Below are 18,600 nucleotides of genomic sequence, written 5' to 3' on the forward strand. Positions count from 1 at the left end.
GGTAAACTACTGCTGAGGGTGATTTCAAAAGGGAGAAACAAACACGTAAAGTTAATCATTACAATCCAATGTCTTAAATGTTATACTAGAGGCCTGAATAAAGGGCTGTGAAGACACACAGACTGACTAGTTTTGCTGGGAATCGTCAAATAAATGTTATACGCAGAGGAAGTAATGACCTAGCTGAGTCTTGAAGGATGAGTAAGAGTTGACTGGGTGGAAATGGAGAGAGGCATGGTTGTCAGAGAAAAAATATTGTTCAATGCCAGGTACAAAAGGCTATATTTCGGCAGTAGTTAATAACTGGACATGGCTGGAGTGTGAGGTTAGGGATTAATATGCTGTGCTTCTTAACAAGGATAGGAGTAAGAGGTGAAGAGGAGAGGCAGAGCAAGACAGAGGATGGTGGCATTGTAGAACATTAAGTTTACTGTGGGTGAAATACACATTTTGGAATGACTTTGGTGTTTACTCCAGGCAAGATGCATAGTCATGGAAGGGGGATTCTTGTGTCAAATATAAGGAAAGGATTAACAATTACCAAGAAAAGTCTAGTACTGCCAACAGGTACGTTTGAATCCAATTTGGCTAACAGGGTAAGTGTGATGCTCTGAGCAATAATAAAAGCTATGAAAAGGACAATGCAATAGCACGGGAAAGCACATATGCTTAGACAATAGACACACACCCTAGTGAGCTGATTCATGAGGCACAGGAGCATCTCAATATGCCATTAATGACAACTTTAAAATGCTGCCTTTAAAAAATGCACTTTTAAAATGAGCAATGGCACTTAATAACATGTATTTTAACTTGTGAATTTTTAATTTTTTAAATCTATTTATTTTTAGAGATATGGAAAGGGAGGAAGAAACAGAACATTGATCAGTTGCCTCTTGCACCTACTCTGACTGGGGACTGAACCTGCAAGGCATGTGGCCTGACTGGGAACTGAACTGGCGACCTTTCTGCTTTGTAGGATGCTACCCAACTGAGCCACCAGTCAGAGCAGAAACTTGTGAATTTAATAGTCATTCTTTCATCACTGAAGTACATAAGAGTCACTTCAGCTGAAATCCACTATTATCTGAGATGACTCCCATTTCTAGCCACTACTCTTAATTAGAGGTGGAAACTGAGGAAAGGGGAACTAATAAACAATTTCTCTTCTGAGGCCAGGTATCCAATCAGAAATCTCCCTTTGTTCATAGCATTTTCAGGCATGTTGAAGCCTAACTTGTATTCTCAGCTCTACAGCCACTCCAAAGAATTTTTCCTCCCATTGTCACAGTGGCTCTCAGAGGGCTGTTGAAAAAAATTAACATTAAAAAATATTCTCATTTGTTTAGTTTCAATGCAATTATTATCAGAATTATTCACTGTTCATGAGTTAGCTGAGTGTTGGTTACTCCAAATGTAGCACATTTCATATGCTGAGATGGTGCTGAACACATACTTTTGGGTGAGCCCCCCTATAATCAACTGCCTAGGGTGTAGGGTGCACTCTGTGATATGGAGCAAAACAAAGCAAAGTAACCCAAATGGGGATTGGACCTATGACCTCATTAGCATCACAGTCTAGTCAGCAGTGTATGGTTATTTACTGCTCTTCATATGCAATATGCATTTCAAAGGCTCAGCACACTTCCCCAGACCTGGGTAAACAAATCAATCCCACCTAGCCAGGGAGCGACAGAAGGTCCTCCTAGAAGAATGCCTTCGGTTTAAGACAGCCTGAAGAATTTGAAAGATATTCTTTCCTCCCATCCTCAGTGAAGTGGCAACAGTTGGAACCTTTTAAGTCAACTTGGTGGAACATATAAAGCAGTCCTGAAAGTACTTGGGTATAGCAATGGGAAGTTGACTTCTGGGTAATTCCTTTAATTAAAGCTTCTGAAGAATTTATTTTATGGCTTTTTAAATCTTCTCTTTCACCACTAGGAAAGATACAAAAGTTAGCATTCTGATGTATAAATTTAAAAAATGAGGGATAAAAATGTTATTAGACAATAACATATTAATCTAGTTTGAATGATGAAGCCTGTAGTTTCCATGTTTATTTACAGGATAATGTTGTCAGCTGAAGTAAAATTGTGAAATCTTTCTGAACATTTGTAAATGTAAAATTGTACAGGTTAATGTAAATCTGTATTTTATAAATCTATTTTCTTCACTTTTAAGTTTTAAACTACTGATACTGTAGAGTTGATATAAATAATCAGAACTTCATTCTCAATAGAATATAGTAGACAGCATTTTCATCTTTAAGAATTCTTAGCACCTATAAATTCTTAATGCAATAGAACTTTTCAAAAAGTTAACATTTGTCCACATCAATTTTATTTGTTATATAGCATGGGTCTTCCATTTTTTGTTGTTGTTGTTGTTGTTGTTAAGAAGCAGCTCAAATAATGTAGCTCTTCAGGACAAGCCTTTTGTATACAGAATGTTTGCTTTCTATTTAAAAAGTGAGAATTTAAAAATGGAAAAAAATCTGGAAGTTGTTTCTAAGATAAAATTATTTATAATGGAAGATAAAAGGCTAATAACAGTAAGTGTTTAGCCTTTAAAGAACACTAAACTTTTAACAATGACAAAATGGAAAATTTTTCAAGGGCTACTACTTTGAATGTTCACATTTGAGGTAAAGTTTGAGGGAAGGGCAAAGACAATGGAGAAGGGCTTTGTTTCTTTGCCTTTTAAGAAAATCTTTTAAAAAGTATTTTCTCATAAAAGAATAAAAGAATTAAAAGAATAAAAGAATAATTAAGACATAAAATTAAATTGCTGCACAAAAACCTCAACATTAAATTACATTAAAATATCAAATTACTAGCAACACTGTCCTCTAGAAGTGGTAAGAGCACATTATTTTCATGATATTCTAGACAGGAATAATCACCTTGAGCATACACTGGTGTTAAGTGTCTTATGAATACCTAAGACACAACTCTGTTCTCATTTGTTCAGGTGCTAATGACACAAATACTTTAGACACTTACATGCAGAATCTATATTTATTTTGTAAATGCTCAGACAAAAGTAAATAAATTGTTAAACACCTACAGTATTATTTTCTTTTTTAAAAGATTTTATTTATTTATCTTTAGAGGGGAAGGGAAGGAGAGAAGGAGAGAAATATCAATGTATGGTTGCCTCTAGTGCATCCCCTGCCGGGAACTGGCCTTCGACCCAGGCATGTGCCCTGACTGGGAATTGAACCATGATCCTTTGGTTCACAGGCCTGCACTCAATCCACTGCGCTACACCAGCCAGGGCCCTACAATATAAAATTTTATGAGACTGACGCGCTGCCTACTGTGCTAAGAGGGCACCTTTCTACAATATAATTTTAAACCACATCTAATATAATAATTATTTCATATAATATTTGTATTCTAATTTATCTTCACCACTTTAGTCTTTCCTCTGAAAAAAAAAAGGTATCTCCAGCAATGATTCTCAGGAAAGAAGGTAGATATTAGTTTACTGTAATGAAATAAAATATGAAATTCATTTTAATAGAACAAGAGGAACTAGGCATCTAAACTATTAATTTTTAACTTTCTGCACTTGCCAAATATCAGGGCTATATTCCTACTAGTACTAGCTACTCTTTGGTGAACTATGTGTCCATGAGTATATACAACCTGTTAAGTGTCTATGCCTAAGGTTTTTATTTTTTCATAGAAAATTCATTTTCCTCTTCAAATATGTGTTAGTAAACTCTGAAAATTCTCAATGATCACATATGTGGTCACTTTGATGATAACAATGTATACATATCCTTGTAATTTGGACATTTTTGTCCATGTAGGATATAAACAAGCCAGAAACTTGTATAAAGTCATTTGCTTTTACTCAAAGTGAACGATGAATTGAATGAAATAATTTCATTAATTGCTTTACATACATTTCTGCTTTTGTTGCAGATGTAGAGTATCATTCAGTACCATCATCACCACCTCTCTGCCTCTTTGGCAAAAATCACTTTCTACCTAGGATTGTGATCATTTATATAACATCTTATCTCTCCTACTATATTATAAATTCCTAAGGCAAAATTTAGATGAGATCTGCAGGATAAACTGTTTAAACATGATTAAAGGGAGAAATTGCAACCTCCTAGTAGCATAATGATAAAGTTTAGTTAAATACAAGAACAGGGTCAAAGTAGCATGGGGATTCCAACTGAAGACTCTGAGTACCTGGAACATATGATAAGGAATTAGAATCTGATATACTCACTACACTTAATTCCTGTGGTGGTAGGTACTCTATGAATCAGATAATTTTCTATAACTCAGGAGCCATTACCCATACTGGGAATGGTCCTTACTCTTTAACTTCTCTTTCCACATTCTGCTGGACATTGTTTGGCCACATCTTTGCACATTAGCACGACCATAGATAATGAAGGAGTATGTTAAACTAGTGGCTAAAATGAAAATTCTAGAGTTCCAGAAATTACATTTAACTGTCCTATCCTATGGATAATTTTGAGTAAAGGTTATATAACAATCTAGGTTCCAAACTGTACTTTAAATTAAATACATATCAAATCTGAGAAACAATTTCTCATTTTGTAATTCATATATTGAAACTAACAACTTAGGTATAAGTTTTAGGAATCAGACCATTCTGCCTTTTCTAAAAAGGCCACATATAGACTGTAAATTAAGCTAATTAATTCTGCATAGTGTTTTTGATAATATCTAATTTACTTCCCATAAAAGCATATTTTAGCTACAAGTCTTGCCAGACACCTGCCAAAAATAGTCTGGCCTTAACATCTCCAGAATTAGCTTCCATGGCAATAGTGTATAGTCAGAAGTGACTCATGTACAGCTTTTCTTTTCATAAGAAAAATCAAGCTGGGTGATGCTACTGTGAGGACTGATATTAAATTGGTGGTGAGGGGGGCTGTGCATGTTCACAATGAGTCAAGTTTAGAGACCTAACATAACAGAGAATAAGGATGATCACAAAATAGTCCAACCTGAGGTGGGAAAATGTGAATTATGCTACTTATAATGGTTTTAAACTCATACTGCTATAGAAAAGTGACAGATCACAACACCAAAATATAAAAGCAAACAGGACCTTTGAAAGTAATAAAATAGATCTGTTAGCTATTTCTAATATTTCAAAAAGCCTAATAATATTAGTAAGTGAGTGGGAGTAACATGCAAATAATCAATTTCTCGCCCACCCCCCTCACCCACACAAAACAAAACTCCAAAATAAAACATATCACCTTTTATGTGGTCATACTGTTCCCTAAAAAAGAATAAACTTCCATTGCTAATTTCTCAGAATTAAGCAGAGGAAAAAGTAGCACAGTTCAGAATCAAGCTCCAGACACCTCCCACACCTGCATAATTATTTGACTGTAAAGAGGTCTACGTACAACATTGTAAACTAGAAGAAAATAGTCTTTTAAATGTGATGATAGACCACATTCTTCTCTTAAGAAAAAAGAGCATATATATCAATAATCCAGAATCCTTAGAATCCACATTCCTCTTTTACAAAATAAGAACACATCTATTACTTATATAAATGATTTTCATGCTAGAAAAATTACTACCAACTTGAATTTTCACAAAGAAATAAACCTATACTTGGCTAGACAATTTATTAGCCAAAAATTTAAGGAATATTCTTTGTGATGTTTGTGTTCATTTATATGAATTATAATTCTCTTATCTAATAAAAGTATACAATTAAGTACTAAAACAGAGGAAATAAATTGTATTTGCTTTCTAACATATAAAATCCATAAATGCAATTAGCTTGATAAATACTAGAAATTCTTCTTCAATTTGGACCAGAATATTTCTACATTGAAGTTTTGACCACTAAAAAATATAGTTATTTGTGGACATTAATTTGTCAACATGGATAAACTTCTACCAATAATTCTGAGTTCTCTCTCAATCCTGCTTCTTATTTACTATAGTCTTTCCTGCTTTTACCCAGAACCTACAAGGACAAGGATAAAATAACCTATTTAATAGTTCTATGTTGTAAATATTACAAAGTTTGCCTGCTATCTACACAGAAATTATGCATTTTTACAATTGGGAGGAAATCCTCAGCCTATTTATAAAATTTAACTTCAGTCTAAAATAAAAATTTCAACCAAGAGAACATACTCCTTGACTATAACAAGTGTTTTAAGACTGTATGTTTATATATAAAAACTTAACCCAGAATAGGTATTTTATTTTAAAAGTATCTGGTCATTTTTTTAAGATTTACCTTTTAAAGATTAAGGGACCACAAGCAAGCTACATCGTTGTCTTCTATGAAATGGTTGGCTTTTTAAAAGAAAAAAAGGTACTCAAACGGGTATTTGTATACCCATGCTTATAGCAACATTATTGGCAATAGACAAAAACTGGAAGCCACTCAAGTGTCCAAATGGATGAATGAACGAAATGTGGTAGATACATTCCATGGAATATTGTTCAGACTTAAAAGGGAAGGAAATTCTAACACATGCCACAACATGGATGAATCCTGAAGACATTATGCTAAATGAAATAAGCCAGTCACAAAATGACAAACACTGTTTCTGAGGTACCTAGAAGAGTCATATTCATAGATACAGAAAGTAGAATGAAGGTTGTCATGGGGGGAGGGAGAGATGGGGAGTTAGTGTTTAGTGGGTATAGAATTTCAGTTGGGAAAGATGAAGCAGTTTTCAGGATGCATGGTAGTGATGATGTACATCAAATGAACTTGAGGCCACTGAACAATACATTTAAACTTGATTAGATGGTAAAGTTTATGTTATGTATACTTTATAATAAAGGACACAGCTGAGAAACATTCTGAAATCTGTACAATAGTCTATTTAATCGCAGTTGAAAACAGTGGAAAACCAGATATTATCTTTTTTTAAAGAGACCTATACCTAGTAAGCCTTTCATTTCATTGTTTATTTTTTGTCTTGGTTTCTCCTTCCATTTTATCTCTAATCTCCTACCTTCATTTTATTACATTTGTAAATTTTGTGATTTATGGGTTTTTTAAGATTGGAAAAACAGACTCCAAGAATCACCAATTATTATGTTAAGAAAACTGTATTCATTTTGGAATCTAGTCCATTATTTATATGTATCCAATGAAAACAATTTCATAGCATACAGTAATATATTTTTTGTAATTAACATTATCCTTTTCTGCAATATTAATTCAAGTCAATTTGCTTCTGACTAGTCTACACAATTCCATCTATGGATTTGCTGGAATTGAAAATAACATTCCAAAATTTCAATCTTAACTCCTAACTAGAATTTCTGAAGAATTACTGATCCATGATTTATACAACTTATAGTAATGTGCTTCCAAGTTTATTATATTCATGATGAAGCTGCAAAACATAAATCCTCAGAAAAATGTATGTTGTCTCATCTTAAATGTAGCAGTTAAGAGTTTGGACTTTGCAGGCAGATGGCCTGGTTTGAATCCTGGTTCTACCACTTGCTATATGTGTGAACGGGTAAATTATTTATATGTATTCTGTAAATCTTAGTTTCTGGAGGGAAAGGGAGATAAGGGAGGTAGAAGGTACAGGGTGGATAAATGGTGATGGAAGACTTGACTTAGGGGTGGTGAACACACGATACAATATACTAATGATGTATTATAAAACTGTACACCTGAAACATATACAGTAATTTTATTAATCAATGTCACCCCTAGAAATTCAATAAATAGAAAAATTTAAATGTGAATATTAATACCTAGGAATTGTTGTTAGAACCATGTATATGAAGCTCCACTGAGGTGTCTGATATGTAGTAAGATTCTTACTAAATGGTAGATATTAACAATGATAACAACAGTAGCAACAGCAGCCACACATAGAAGGGGTAAGTGCTCCACTGGACTGGAAGACATCATATCGTAACTTTCAAAAATGATTCCACAGGTTTGATATTAAAATGAATCCAGGAAAAAGAGCAACTGTATATTGTAAGACTTGCTTTTTGTTCATCTTTTCTAAATAACTTCATTCTTGTTATCATATGAAGCAAAAGAAATTAAGCAAAACATAACTAAGAAGGCTACACATCCCTCTAACATGACATACACAATTTCTGGAAGTTGCGTTAAAAATGATGAAAAAGTTGGAAAGTAAACAGGAAGAGCTACAAACTGTAATGAGGGTAACCACATATACAAATGTAGGAAAATTTCTAAGTTCAATTACTTGAACAATTAATTCAGAATAACATTATCAGAAAAAATATACTGTAAATCTTCTAGTACCACTGAAGACAGATCCACAAGTCCAGAAAAGTTGGGTATTTTTATCCTTTCTTATCAGTGTGGGCAAAAATATCATATGTTTTTTAAACAAAACCATATTGCAACTACAGATACAACTACTAAAGATATCTTAAGTATATACTATTTGATACTGGGACATTTCATTAGAAAGCACAGAGGGTTTCCATAGACTCCCCAACTACAAATAAAAATTAAAAAAATTTTAAACAGAATTAATGTTTCTGAAAATATATTCCTTGGAACACTAATTGCATAAAACACTGGGGTAGCAGAATAAAAGGGTTGTATAGCCAAAAAAAGTTGAAGTCTAGAAAGTGCTGCATTCTTTCGCTCTTAGAGATGGACACCACTGTGAACATAAAGGTTCTAAGAGTTCCTGTAATGAGCAAGGGCTGTTTAAATTTATTTAACCAGTGCTTCCAAAATACAAGGTCCAGCACAAATGATGTCCCTTTTTTATTATAGAATCTTTTATTACAAAATCATAAGCATGTATTCTGTAACATAACAATATCACACTCAAGGATACCATATGCCATTTTAGGTGAAATGTTCAAATTAAAACTATAAATTATTATACCCATATTATTACCCTACCAACCACATTCAAGCAGGAGTTACTTGTGCTGGACCCTGTATATTTGGCCATAGAATCCTTTTATCTGCAGGCAAAACCAAGGAACCAGTCAGTATTCCTCATAATAACTTATATTAGGAAATATATAATTAATTGCCTTGATTAGCTATTAAATGTGTAATTCCATATGAACCTGTCCCAAAGAGGGAGTCACAGGCAGAATTTGCTAAAACCTCAAAATGAGCCCATGGTATTTCATGTCATAAAAAAAAATCTAACATGCCTAGACTAGCATTTACACTATCTTTAGGAAGTTGTGGTTATATCCAGAATATGTGTTTTGACCCCTTTACTGCCTGTATGTTATTTAATCGAGTCCAAACACCAAATTTCTGATACCTGTGAAAATCTAAGAATAAATGAGACCCTCCAAGCCTTTGCTTTTCTTTCTGGTCTTTAATGTAAGCTAAGTAAACCCTATAGCTCTGAGCTATACCTTAAAATAAAAAGAATACAGTTACCATCAATTTATTAACTGGTATTATGAGCTGCCTTTATGCAATCCTATAGTAAAATAATGAATGTTCCATACCGTTAATCATGGAGCAAAGTAGTGATTATTACTTCATTCCCCTAACACCTCCCTAACATCCCTATTATATATAGAACAAAATGCACACTGTAATTACTACTTTATCTATTGGAGAATGAGCAACTTTCCCCAAGTATCAATGGTCACAAAGGACCAATTTCTTGTTGGATGGGCATTTGTGCATATTGCAATTATAGAAATTATATTAGATAATCACCCTAAAATGTGAACAAAAATTGGAGATTCCTTTACTAATAGCTTATTATTTAAGGAATTTTCTTCTTTTGAAATATTTTGGAATACAGTTTGCTGGTAATCTTAACTTGAGCCAAAAAAAATCAGATGGCATACTAGGTAACTTTTTATGAATTTAGAAATTAAGAACAAAGTCTTAAAAATGTGTAATGAGGAATTCATTATTTTGTCCTTGTGTTAGATAAAACAAAATAAGTGTGCTACAATTAATTCTGGGTGAAGAACGAATGTGAATGATTATACTGCTAGGCTGTGGCATCACTTTCTTCCTAGGTTCTTGGTTCAATTTCAAAAATACATAAAAGTGTAAGAAAATGTGCAAGATGAAAACAAACATCAACAATTATTTAAAAGCCTAACAGAGAAAACACAAGGACTATTATTGTGGAAATAATACATTTTGGTAACCCATAAATATTTGGTCATTGATTTTCAAGTTATACAAAATAATCTGATATTGAAAGAAAAACACTTCAAAACATTTATGGCACAGTATTTTATATTATGATTGTATATATCAAAAACATGTTACCAGAGATATGGCAAATGGCTGAAGAAAAAAATAGAACATGAAAGGACTCAATATGTTGACAATTTAGTAAAGAAAAAGAAATTAAAGAATCAGGTTCAAGTTTCACAAGTTTTTTTTTAATGTGGAAACAGAAGTAACAAAAATCATTCTTCACCTGGTAAGTGTGTACTCCCTGAGTCCAGAATGCAAATTCATTGCAGAAAAAGTACCTATGCATCCACGCAATCTCTTGTCTCGACCAATCTTCCATGTTACAAACAGTGGGCTGTAAAATGGAAAATAAAAATCAGGTAAATCAATCAATTCAACTTAAGCAAGTATTCATTGAGTATTAACTATATGCAAAGTTAGATATCTGAGATATAAATACCAAATGGCAGGACCTCAAGGGACTGTGTCTAGCCCAATAGGACTGCATTTAGCAATAATCACAGCTATATTGTTTTGAGCATATATTAGGTAACACAATAAATGTTTTAAACAAATTATCTATGTTATCCTCATCAACACATCTAGGAGGCTGGTGCTATTATAACATTTTCATTTTAGATATGAGGCAGTCCCACAGTTCATTCATGACAAAATAGGAACTGAAACCTGGGCAATCTTGAGTAGAGAGCCTTGGCTGACTACCTGATACCTTATTTAAACCTCAAGTTATTGATTGAGTCAAAAGTCTAGTCTATAAAATTAGGGGATCCCTGGCTGGTGTGACTCAGTGGATTGGGTGCCAGCCTGTGCCAGTTTGACCCCAGTCGGAGCACATGCCTGGGAATGGGCCGGGTCCTCAGTGGAGGAAACGCGAGAGGGAACAACACATTGATGTTTCTCTCCCTCACTTTCTCCTTCCCTCCCCCTCTCTCTGAAAATAATAAAAATCCTTTAAAAAAGGCAAAAAAGAAAATCAGGGGTAAAACCACTAATTTCAATAGATACTTAACTGAATATACTGGGGCAAAATACTGTGAAAGGTGCTACAAGAAAGAGAGAGTTACCGAGACTTCTGATCAAGATGCAGGCATAGGTAGATGCACTTTGCCTTCTCACACTACCAAAAGAAGGACAACAACAAATTTAAAAACAAAAAACAACCAGAACTGTAAGGAAATTGAACTGTGTGAAAGTCTGAAAATCAAGGAATTAAAGAGGAAACATTCATCCAGACCAGTAGGAAGGGTGGAGATGGGCAGACCAGGTAGAGAGGATGTGTGCCAAGATAGCTGATGAGGCAGCAGGTAGTGGATTAGGTGGTCCCAAATTTGCATGCAGATAAACTGGGAGGAATAACTGGGGAGCAAGACATACCACACAACCCAGGATTCCAGCACAAGAAAAGAAAGCCTCAAAACCTCTGGCTGTAAAAATCTGTGGGGGTTGTGGCAGTGGGAGAAACTCCCAGCCCCACAAGAGAGTTCACTGGAGAGACCCACAGTGTCCTAGAATGTACACGAACCCACCCACCCAGGAATCAGTACCATAAGTGCTCAATTTGCTTGTGGGTAGCAGGGAAGTGACTCAAAGCTGGTCCAGAGCCCAGCAAGAGGCATTATTCCCCTGTGGACCCCTCTTCCATATGTAGCATCACAACAGAACAATGAGGGTTACCCCACCCTAGTGAATATCTAAGGCTCTGCCCTTTACTACCAAATAGGCGTGCACAGACAAAGAAATATGGCCCAAATGAAAGAACAGATTAAAGCTCCAGAAAAAATACAACTAAGCAACAAAGAGATAGCCAACCTATCAGATGCATAGTTCAAAACACTGATAATCAGGATGCTCACAGAAATTGTTGAGCCCGGCCACAAACTAGAGGAAAAAGTGAAGGCTATGAAAAGCGATATAAAGGAAAATGTACAGGGAACCAACAGTGACAGGAAGTAAACTGGGACTTGGATCAATGGGTTTGGACCAGAAGGGAGAAATAAACATGTAACCAGAACAGAATTAAGGAATAACAATTCAAAAAAATGAAGAGAGGCTTAGGAACCACAGGGACAACTTTAAATGTTCCAACATCCGAATTATAGGGGTACCAGAAGGAAAAGAGAAAACACAACAAATGGAAAACTTATTTGAAAAAGCAATGAAGGAGAACTTCCCCAATCTGGCAAAGGAAGTAGACTTACAGGAGGCTCAGAGTCCCAAAGAAGGTGGACTTAAGGAAGCACACACCAAGACACATCATAATTACAATAGCCAAGACTAAAGGGAAAGAGAGAATCTTAAAAGCAGCAAGAGAAAAGGAGACAGTTACAAAGGAGTTCGCATCAGGTTATCAGCTGATTTCTCAAAAGCAACCTTGCAGGCAAGAATGGGCTGGAAAGAAGTATTTGAAGTCATAAAAGGAAAAGACCTACATCCAAGATTGCTCTATCCAGCAGGGCTAGCATTCAGAATGGGAAGGCAGATAAAGTGCTTGCCAGATAAGGTCAAGTTGAAGTAGTTCATCATCACCAAGCCCTTAGTATATGAAATGTTAAAGGGACTTATCTAAGAAAAAGAAGATAAAAAATATGAACAGTAAAATGACAACAACCTCACAACTATCAACAACTGAAACTAAAAAATGGAGAAACATAAACCAGGCAAACAACTAGAACAGGAACAGAATCACAGAAATGGAGATCACATGGAGGGTTATTGGCGGGGGGGGGGGGGATTAAGGAAAATGTACAGGAATATGAAGCATAAATGGTACATACAAAATAGACAGGGGGACATTAAGAATAGTATAGGAAATGTAGAGGCCAAAGAAATTATGTGTAGGACCAATGGACATGAACTCATGGGAGGGGGAATGCTGATGAAAGCAGAGTGCAGAGCAGAGGGGAATAAAGTAGATGGAAAAAATTGGACAACTCTAGTAGCATAATCAATAAAATATAATTTAAAAAATAAAAAGAAAAAAGAAATACATAGTTACCTAAAACAGAGTCCTTGATCTCTAGCAACCAGTACAGAAGGCCGATATGTTCGCAGCAAATTAAGACAAGGTGATGGAAATGAGTACTATAAATTATTTCCAAAATGCCATAAATAAAACTACTGGGATAGAAGAAAATTTCATTAACTATGATCATCTTTAGCTTGGCCTATAAAAATGAGTAGGATTCAGATAGGTGAAGGACAATAGCAAACTTTAACAAAATAATTCTCTGAAACCAGACAATTTATTTTAAATTTTAGATAAAATTATTGCCAATAAGTACAATCTCTTAAGCGTCAATGCTATCAAAGTATCAACTATAATATAATGGCATAAAGAAAGTAAGATAGTTTTAAATGAAGTTTAATATAGAAAATGTTTAGATTCGGCTACAAACTACTGACAAACTCAATTATTGGTTAAGTCTAAAAACAATTATCTTCATTAGAAGCAACTCTACATGTTATTTTTATGAAAGTAATAAATTTACACATTTTGGGACATTTTGTAAAAAGATAAACACTCTACATTCTGGGATGGTTAGTGTTAATGTGAGTATTCACAGTATTATTAGTATAATAAAATAGTTTTCAGCTTTCTTTTCTAAAGAATTTTTGTTTTTATTTTTAGACAGGGGGAAATGTAGCGAGAAAGAGAGGGAGAAAAACATCAATGTGTGGTTCCCCCTCATACCCCCTAGTAGGGGCCTGGCCCACAAGCCAGGCATGTGCCCTAACTAGGAATCAAACCAGTGACCCTTTTGTTTGCAGGCTGGCACTCAAAATACAGAGCCAACAGCAGCCAGGGTGATTTCAGCTTTCTAAAAATGTAAATCTCAGAAGACATTTAGAAGTAAGCTGGTTCTCCAAATTTTTCCCCAGTACAGGAGGAAAACTGTGCACAGCAAACTGATATGTTTCTAAAATACCAGAAAATAGAAAAATCTCAATACTACACGGTATTATGCAAATGGACATAAGCACAATCTCTCCCTCCTCGAACAGATACCAGGCCAAACTGGAAAGGCTGGGTCAGCCAAAAATATTAGACCCAATCTAGTAGCTTCTCTACTGCTCCCATTAGAAGCTCATAACAAAACCTCCCAGTTTTTTTTTTTTTTGTTTGGTTGTTTTAAATATTTTATTTATTTATTTATTTTTAGAGAGAGGGTTGGGGAGGGAGAAAAACATCAATAGGTTCCCTCTTGTACACTCCCTGACCTGGGCCAATCTGCTAGCTAGGTATGTGCCCCAACCAGGAATCGAACCAGTAACCCTTGGTTTTGTGAACAGATGCTCAATCAACTGAGCGACAGTGATCTTGGCAAAACCTACCAGTTTATTTTTGATTGGCTTCCCAGCACTCATTCTGACTCCTTCTCAATCTTCTTGCTACATTTTTTCCTAATGTATATCCAGTCTTCTTCAAACTCAGGTGTTATAGAGAATATCTACAAATTTCCACCAAATCAAATTTCCATTTATCATCTCATTGTTTAAGTAATTCGTATTACTTAATGAGGTTTTTAGTGAATGAAAGAATGAATTATTACTGAATGAATAAGACTTAACTCCTGATTTCTGTTTCTGATATTTCAGAAACAGAAATATTTTGTTGCTATACAAAAATGCCTTTGATTTCTGAATATTAACTTTGTATCCTGCTGTTTTGCTAAATTCACTTAATAGGTAGAGTAGGGTTTTTTTTTTGGTGCTATACCAACAATGAAATATCAGAAAGAGAAATCAGGAAAACAAATCCCATTTGATACAGCAACAAGAAAAAAAAGTACCTAGGAATAAATCTAACCAAGGAGGTAAAAGACCTGTATGCAGAAAACTACACAACACTGAAGAAAGAAATGAAGAAAGACATAAAGAAATGGAAGCATGTACCATGCTCATTGATTGGAAGAATTAACATCATCAAAATGTCCATACTACCCAAAGCAATCTACAGATTCAATGCAATACCTATTAAAGTACCAATGACATATTTCACAGATATAGAACCAACATTTCAGAAATTTATATGGAACCATAAATGACCCCAAATAGATACAGCAACTTGAGAAAGAAGAACAAGGTAGGAGGGATCACAATTCCTGATATCAGATTATATTACAAGGCCAATGTAATCAAAACAGTCTGATACTGGCATAAGAACAGACACATAGACCAATGGAATACAACAGAGAGCCCAGAAATACACCCAAGTCTCTATGGTCAATCAATATTTGACAAAGGGGACAGAAACATAAAATGGAATAAAAATAGCTTCTTCAACAAATGGTGTTGGGAGACCTAGACAGCCACATAAAAAAAAACTCAATCACCAACTTACACCATATACAAAAATAAATTCAAGGTGGATAAACAATTTAAATATAAGTTGTAACACCATAAAAGTCCTAGAGGAAAACATTGGCAGGAAAATCTCAAGACATTCCAAGCAGCAATATCTTCACTGCTATGTCTCCTAATGCAAGGGACATAAAGGAAAAAATAAAGAAATGGGGCCTCATCAAATTAAAAAGCTTCCACATGGATAAAGAAAACAGCATAAAAATGAAGAGAGATCCAACTGTAGGAGAAAACATATTTGTCAATGATACCTCAGACAAGGGTTTTATCTCCAAAATATATAAGAATGCATATGACTCCATGCAGGAAGACAACCCAATTAAAAAATGGGCAAAAGACTTGAATAGACACTTCCTCAAGGACGACATGCACAGGGCCCAGAGACATATGAAAAGATGCTCAGCATCACTAGCCATCAGAGAGATGCAAATTAAAACCACAATGAGATAACCACTTCACACTGGTCAGAATGGCCATCATAAACAAATCAACAAACAAGTGTTGGAGAATTGGAGAGGATGTGGAGAAAAGGGAACCCTAGTGAACTGTTGGTGGGAATGCGGACTGGTACAGCCACTGGGGAAAACTGTGGGATTTCCTCAGAAGACTAAAAAATGGAACTTCCTTTTGACTCAGCAATTCCACTGCTAGGATTATACCCTAAGAACTCTGAAACACCAATCCAAAAGAACCTATGCACCCCAATGTTCATTGCAGTACAATTTACAATAGCTAAGTGCTAGAAGCAACCTAAGTGCCCATCAGTAAATGAGAGGATCCAAAAACTATGGTACATTTACACAATGGAATGCTACACAGGAAAGAGAAGGAAGAAGTTCCTATCCTTTGCAACAGCATGGATGGAAATGGAGAGCATTATGCTAAGTAAAATAAGCCAGGGGGTGAGGGACAAATGCCATATGATCTCACCTTTAACTGGAACCTAATCGATAAAGGAAAAAAGCAAGCAAAATATAACCAGAGACATTGAAACTAAGAACAATCTGACAGTAACCAGAGGGGAGAAGAGAGGGGATAATGGGGGAAAGAGGAAGAGTTTTCAGGAACAACTACAAAGAACACATGGACAACACCAAGGGAGTGTGGAAGAAAGGGAGGGAGGTGGGTTGGACTGGGTTGGGGGGAATGGTGGGGATAAATGCAGACAGCTGTAATAGAACAACAATAAAATGATTAATAATAAAAAAGACTTAACTCTTCCAGATAACTTGAAGTTGAAACTGATAGGAAGCCCTGAAAGGAGAGGAATAAAAAGGGGTAAATAGTGGGGGTGGGCGAAGGTAAGATTCCAATGCATTTTATACTTTCTCAACTAATCTTTTACTGCAGATAAGGAAAATATACTAAATCACTATTATAACCTTATGTCACACTCTTACCTCCAACCTTTGTGAATAGTCTGTATCTCATGGGCTCAGGAAAATAAGGACATACTGCTTAAACAGACAGTATGCCTTAGTACAGAAAACAACAAATGTGTGAAAGTGGGAGGGAATTAGGAACTACCAATCTTTCAGTACTTTTCTCTACTTGGTGCTCCCACAAATTCTATCATAGCAGCATTATGTTTTTTATCTGTTTTTAAAATGTAATTTAACTAGCAAATGCCAGAGAAAGGGAGGTAGTCTAAAGTCTTACATATGACCGGGAAGGTTAAAAGTATGTGTGTGTCTTACAAATCAAGAATAATCACCACCAACATACAATCAGCCAAACCACAAACATACTTTAAAGGATTAGCTTGATTCTGCCAATTTTATAAGTGAAAGAACCATTTCTTCCTTCTGGCAAGACCAAATCAAAAATTTTCAATAAACTTTGTAAAAAATTCAGTCTTAGACTTGATATACTGAGATAGTCTGTATTATTATTTTTTTATAGTCTCAAGTTAGATGAAAAAGACTACCTGCATTAGAAAAAATACCATATTTGCACATATTTTGTCTTCTTAGTTGACACTGCATTGGGTATTAAGTTTAATATAAGGTAGTATTGTAAAGATGAAATAAATACCTGTGTTTTTTTCTGATAACAGGAACCACAAATCTTCATTATCTGAAAATCTAACTCAGAAGTTTTAAATGACAAATTGCTATAGATTTCCCAAATTAAATAATTTCTATTTGGAATTCATAATCTGAAACCATTTCTTCAAAAAACTTTAAGGTTTGAGACTTAGCATTTACTGTTAAAAGTGAATTATTTTTATATCCGAAACATAGCAAGCAAAAACAGATAATCTCTGCTGAAGTTTTAAGATATTTCTAAACTCAATATAAGCAAAAGTAAGAGACAAGAGACTAGAATAACTGGATCCAGGAGTTTTAAGAAGCAATAATGATTGAATGGCATCTGTAGGGGTGCAGGGTAGAGGGATCCAGCACAAAGGAAAAAGGACTCATGGACATGGACAAGAGCGTAGTGATTGTGGGAGAGGGGAGGGGATTATAAGTGGGTTAAATAGTAATGGGAAAAATACAATTAAAAATATGAAAAAAATGAATGAATATTGATTAATACAGTCAAGTCTTTTTATGACATTAAAGACTTTTATGGAATGGTGTTTTGGTACTTCCATTTGATAATTTGTATACTGGATGGTCAGGGAGAGGGGATTCATAACACTTTAAACAAAACAATTGAGAGCTAAGGGACTTCTGTTTTGTTTTATTTTGGCTTGATTTGGTACCCATATTTTACCTCCCCAGCTAATGACCTATCTTCTACCATCTTGTCTTAGTATGAGAACCCACTCAAATTACCAGAAAAAATATGCTGATTGATTTAAACAGTAACAAGTGCTGGAAAGTTATCCAGCTTTTTTTTAAATATTTTATTTATTTATCTTTAGAGGGGAAAGGAAGGAGAGAGGGAGAGGAACATCAATGTATGGTTGCCTTTCATGGGTCCCCTGCTGGGAACTGGCCTGCAGGGAACTAGCCTGCAACCCCGGTATGTGCCCTGACTGGGAATCGAACCGCGATTGTCTGGTTCACAGGCCCGCGCTCAATCCACTGAGCTATACCA

General features: G+C 35.0%; 1 protein-coding gene across 2 annotated transcripts in view; it reads right to left on the bottom strand.

The window, feature by feature from the left end:
- Nucleotides 1–18,600, bottom strand: part of AMMECR1 (AMMECR nuclear protein 1) — a 157,951-nt gene that overhangs the window by 61,590 nt on the left and 77,761 nt on the right. For both annotated transcript variants that reach the window (XM_037159921.2, XM_037159922.2), the window contains one exon: nucleotides 10,415–10,525. In XM_037159921.2, the coding sequence (XP_037015816.1) occupies nucleotides 10,415–10,525 (111 nt within the window). The remainder of the gene's footprint in view (nucleotides 1–10,414; nucleotides 10,526–18,600) is intronic.

The sequence above is a fragment of the Artibeus jamaicensis genome, unplaced genomic scaffold (genome assembly GCF_021234435.1).
Source record: "Artibeus jamaicensis isolate MK-2021 breed Jamaican fruit bat unplaced genomic scaffold, CSHL_Jam_final scaffold_461, whole genome shotgun sequence".
NCBI lineage: Eukaryota > Metazoa > Chordata > Mammalia > Chiroptera > Phyllostomidae > Artibeus > Artibeus jamaicensis.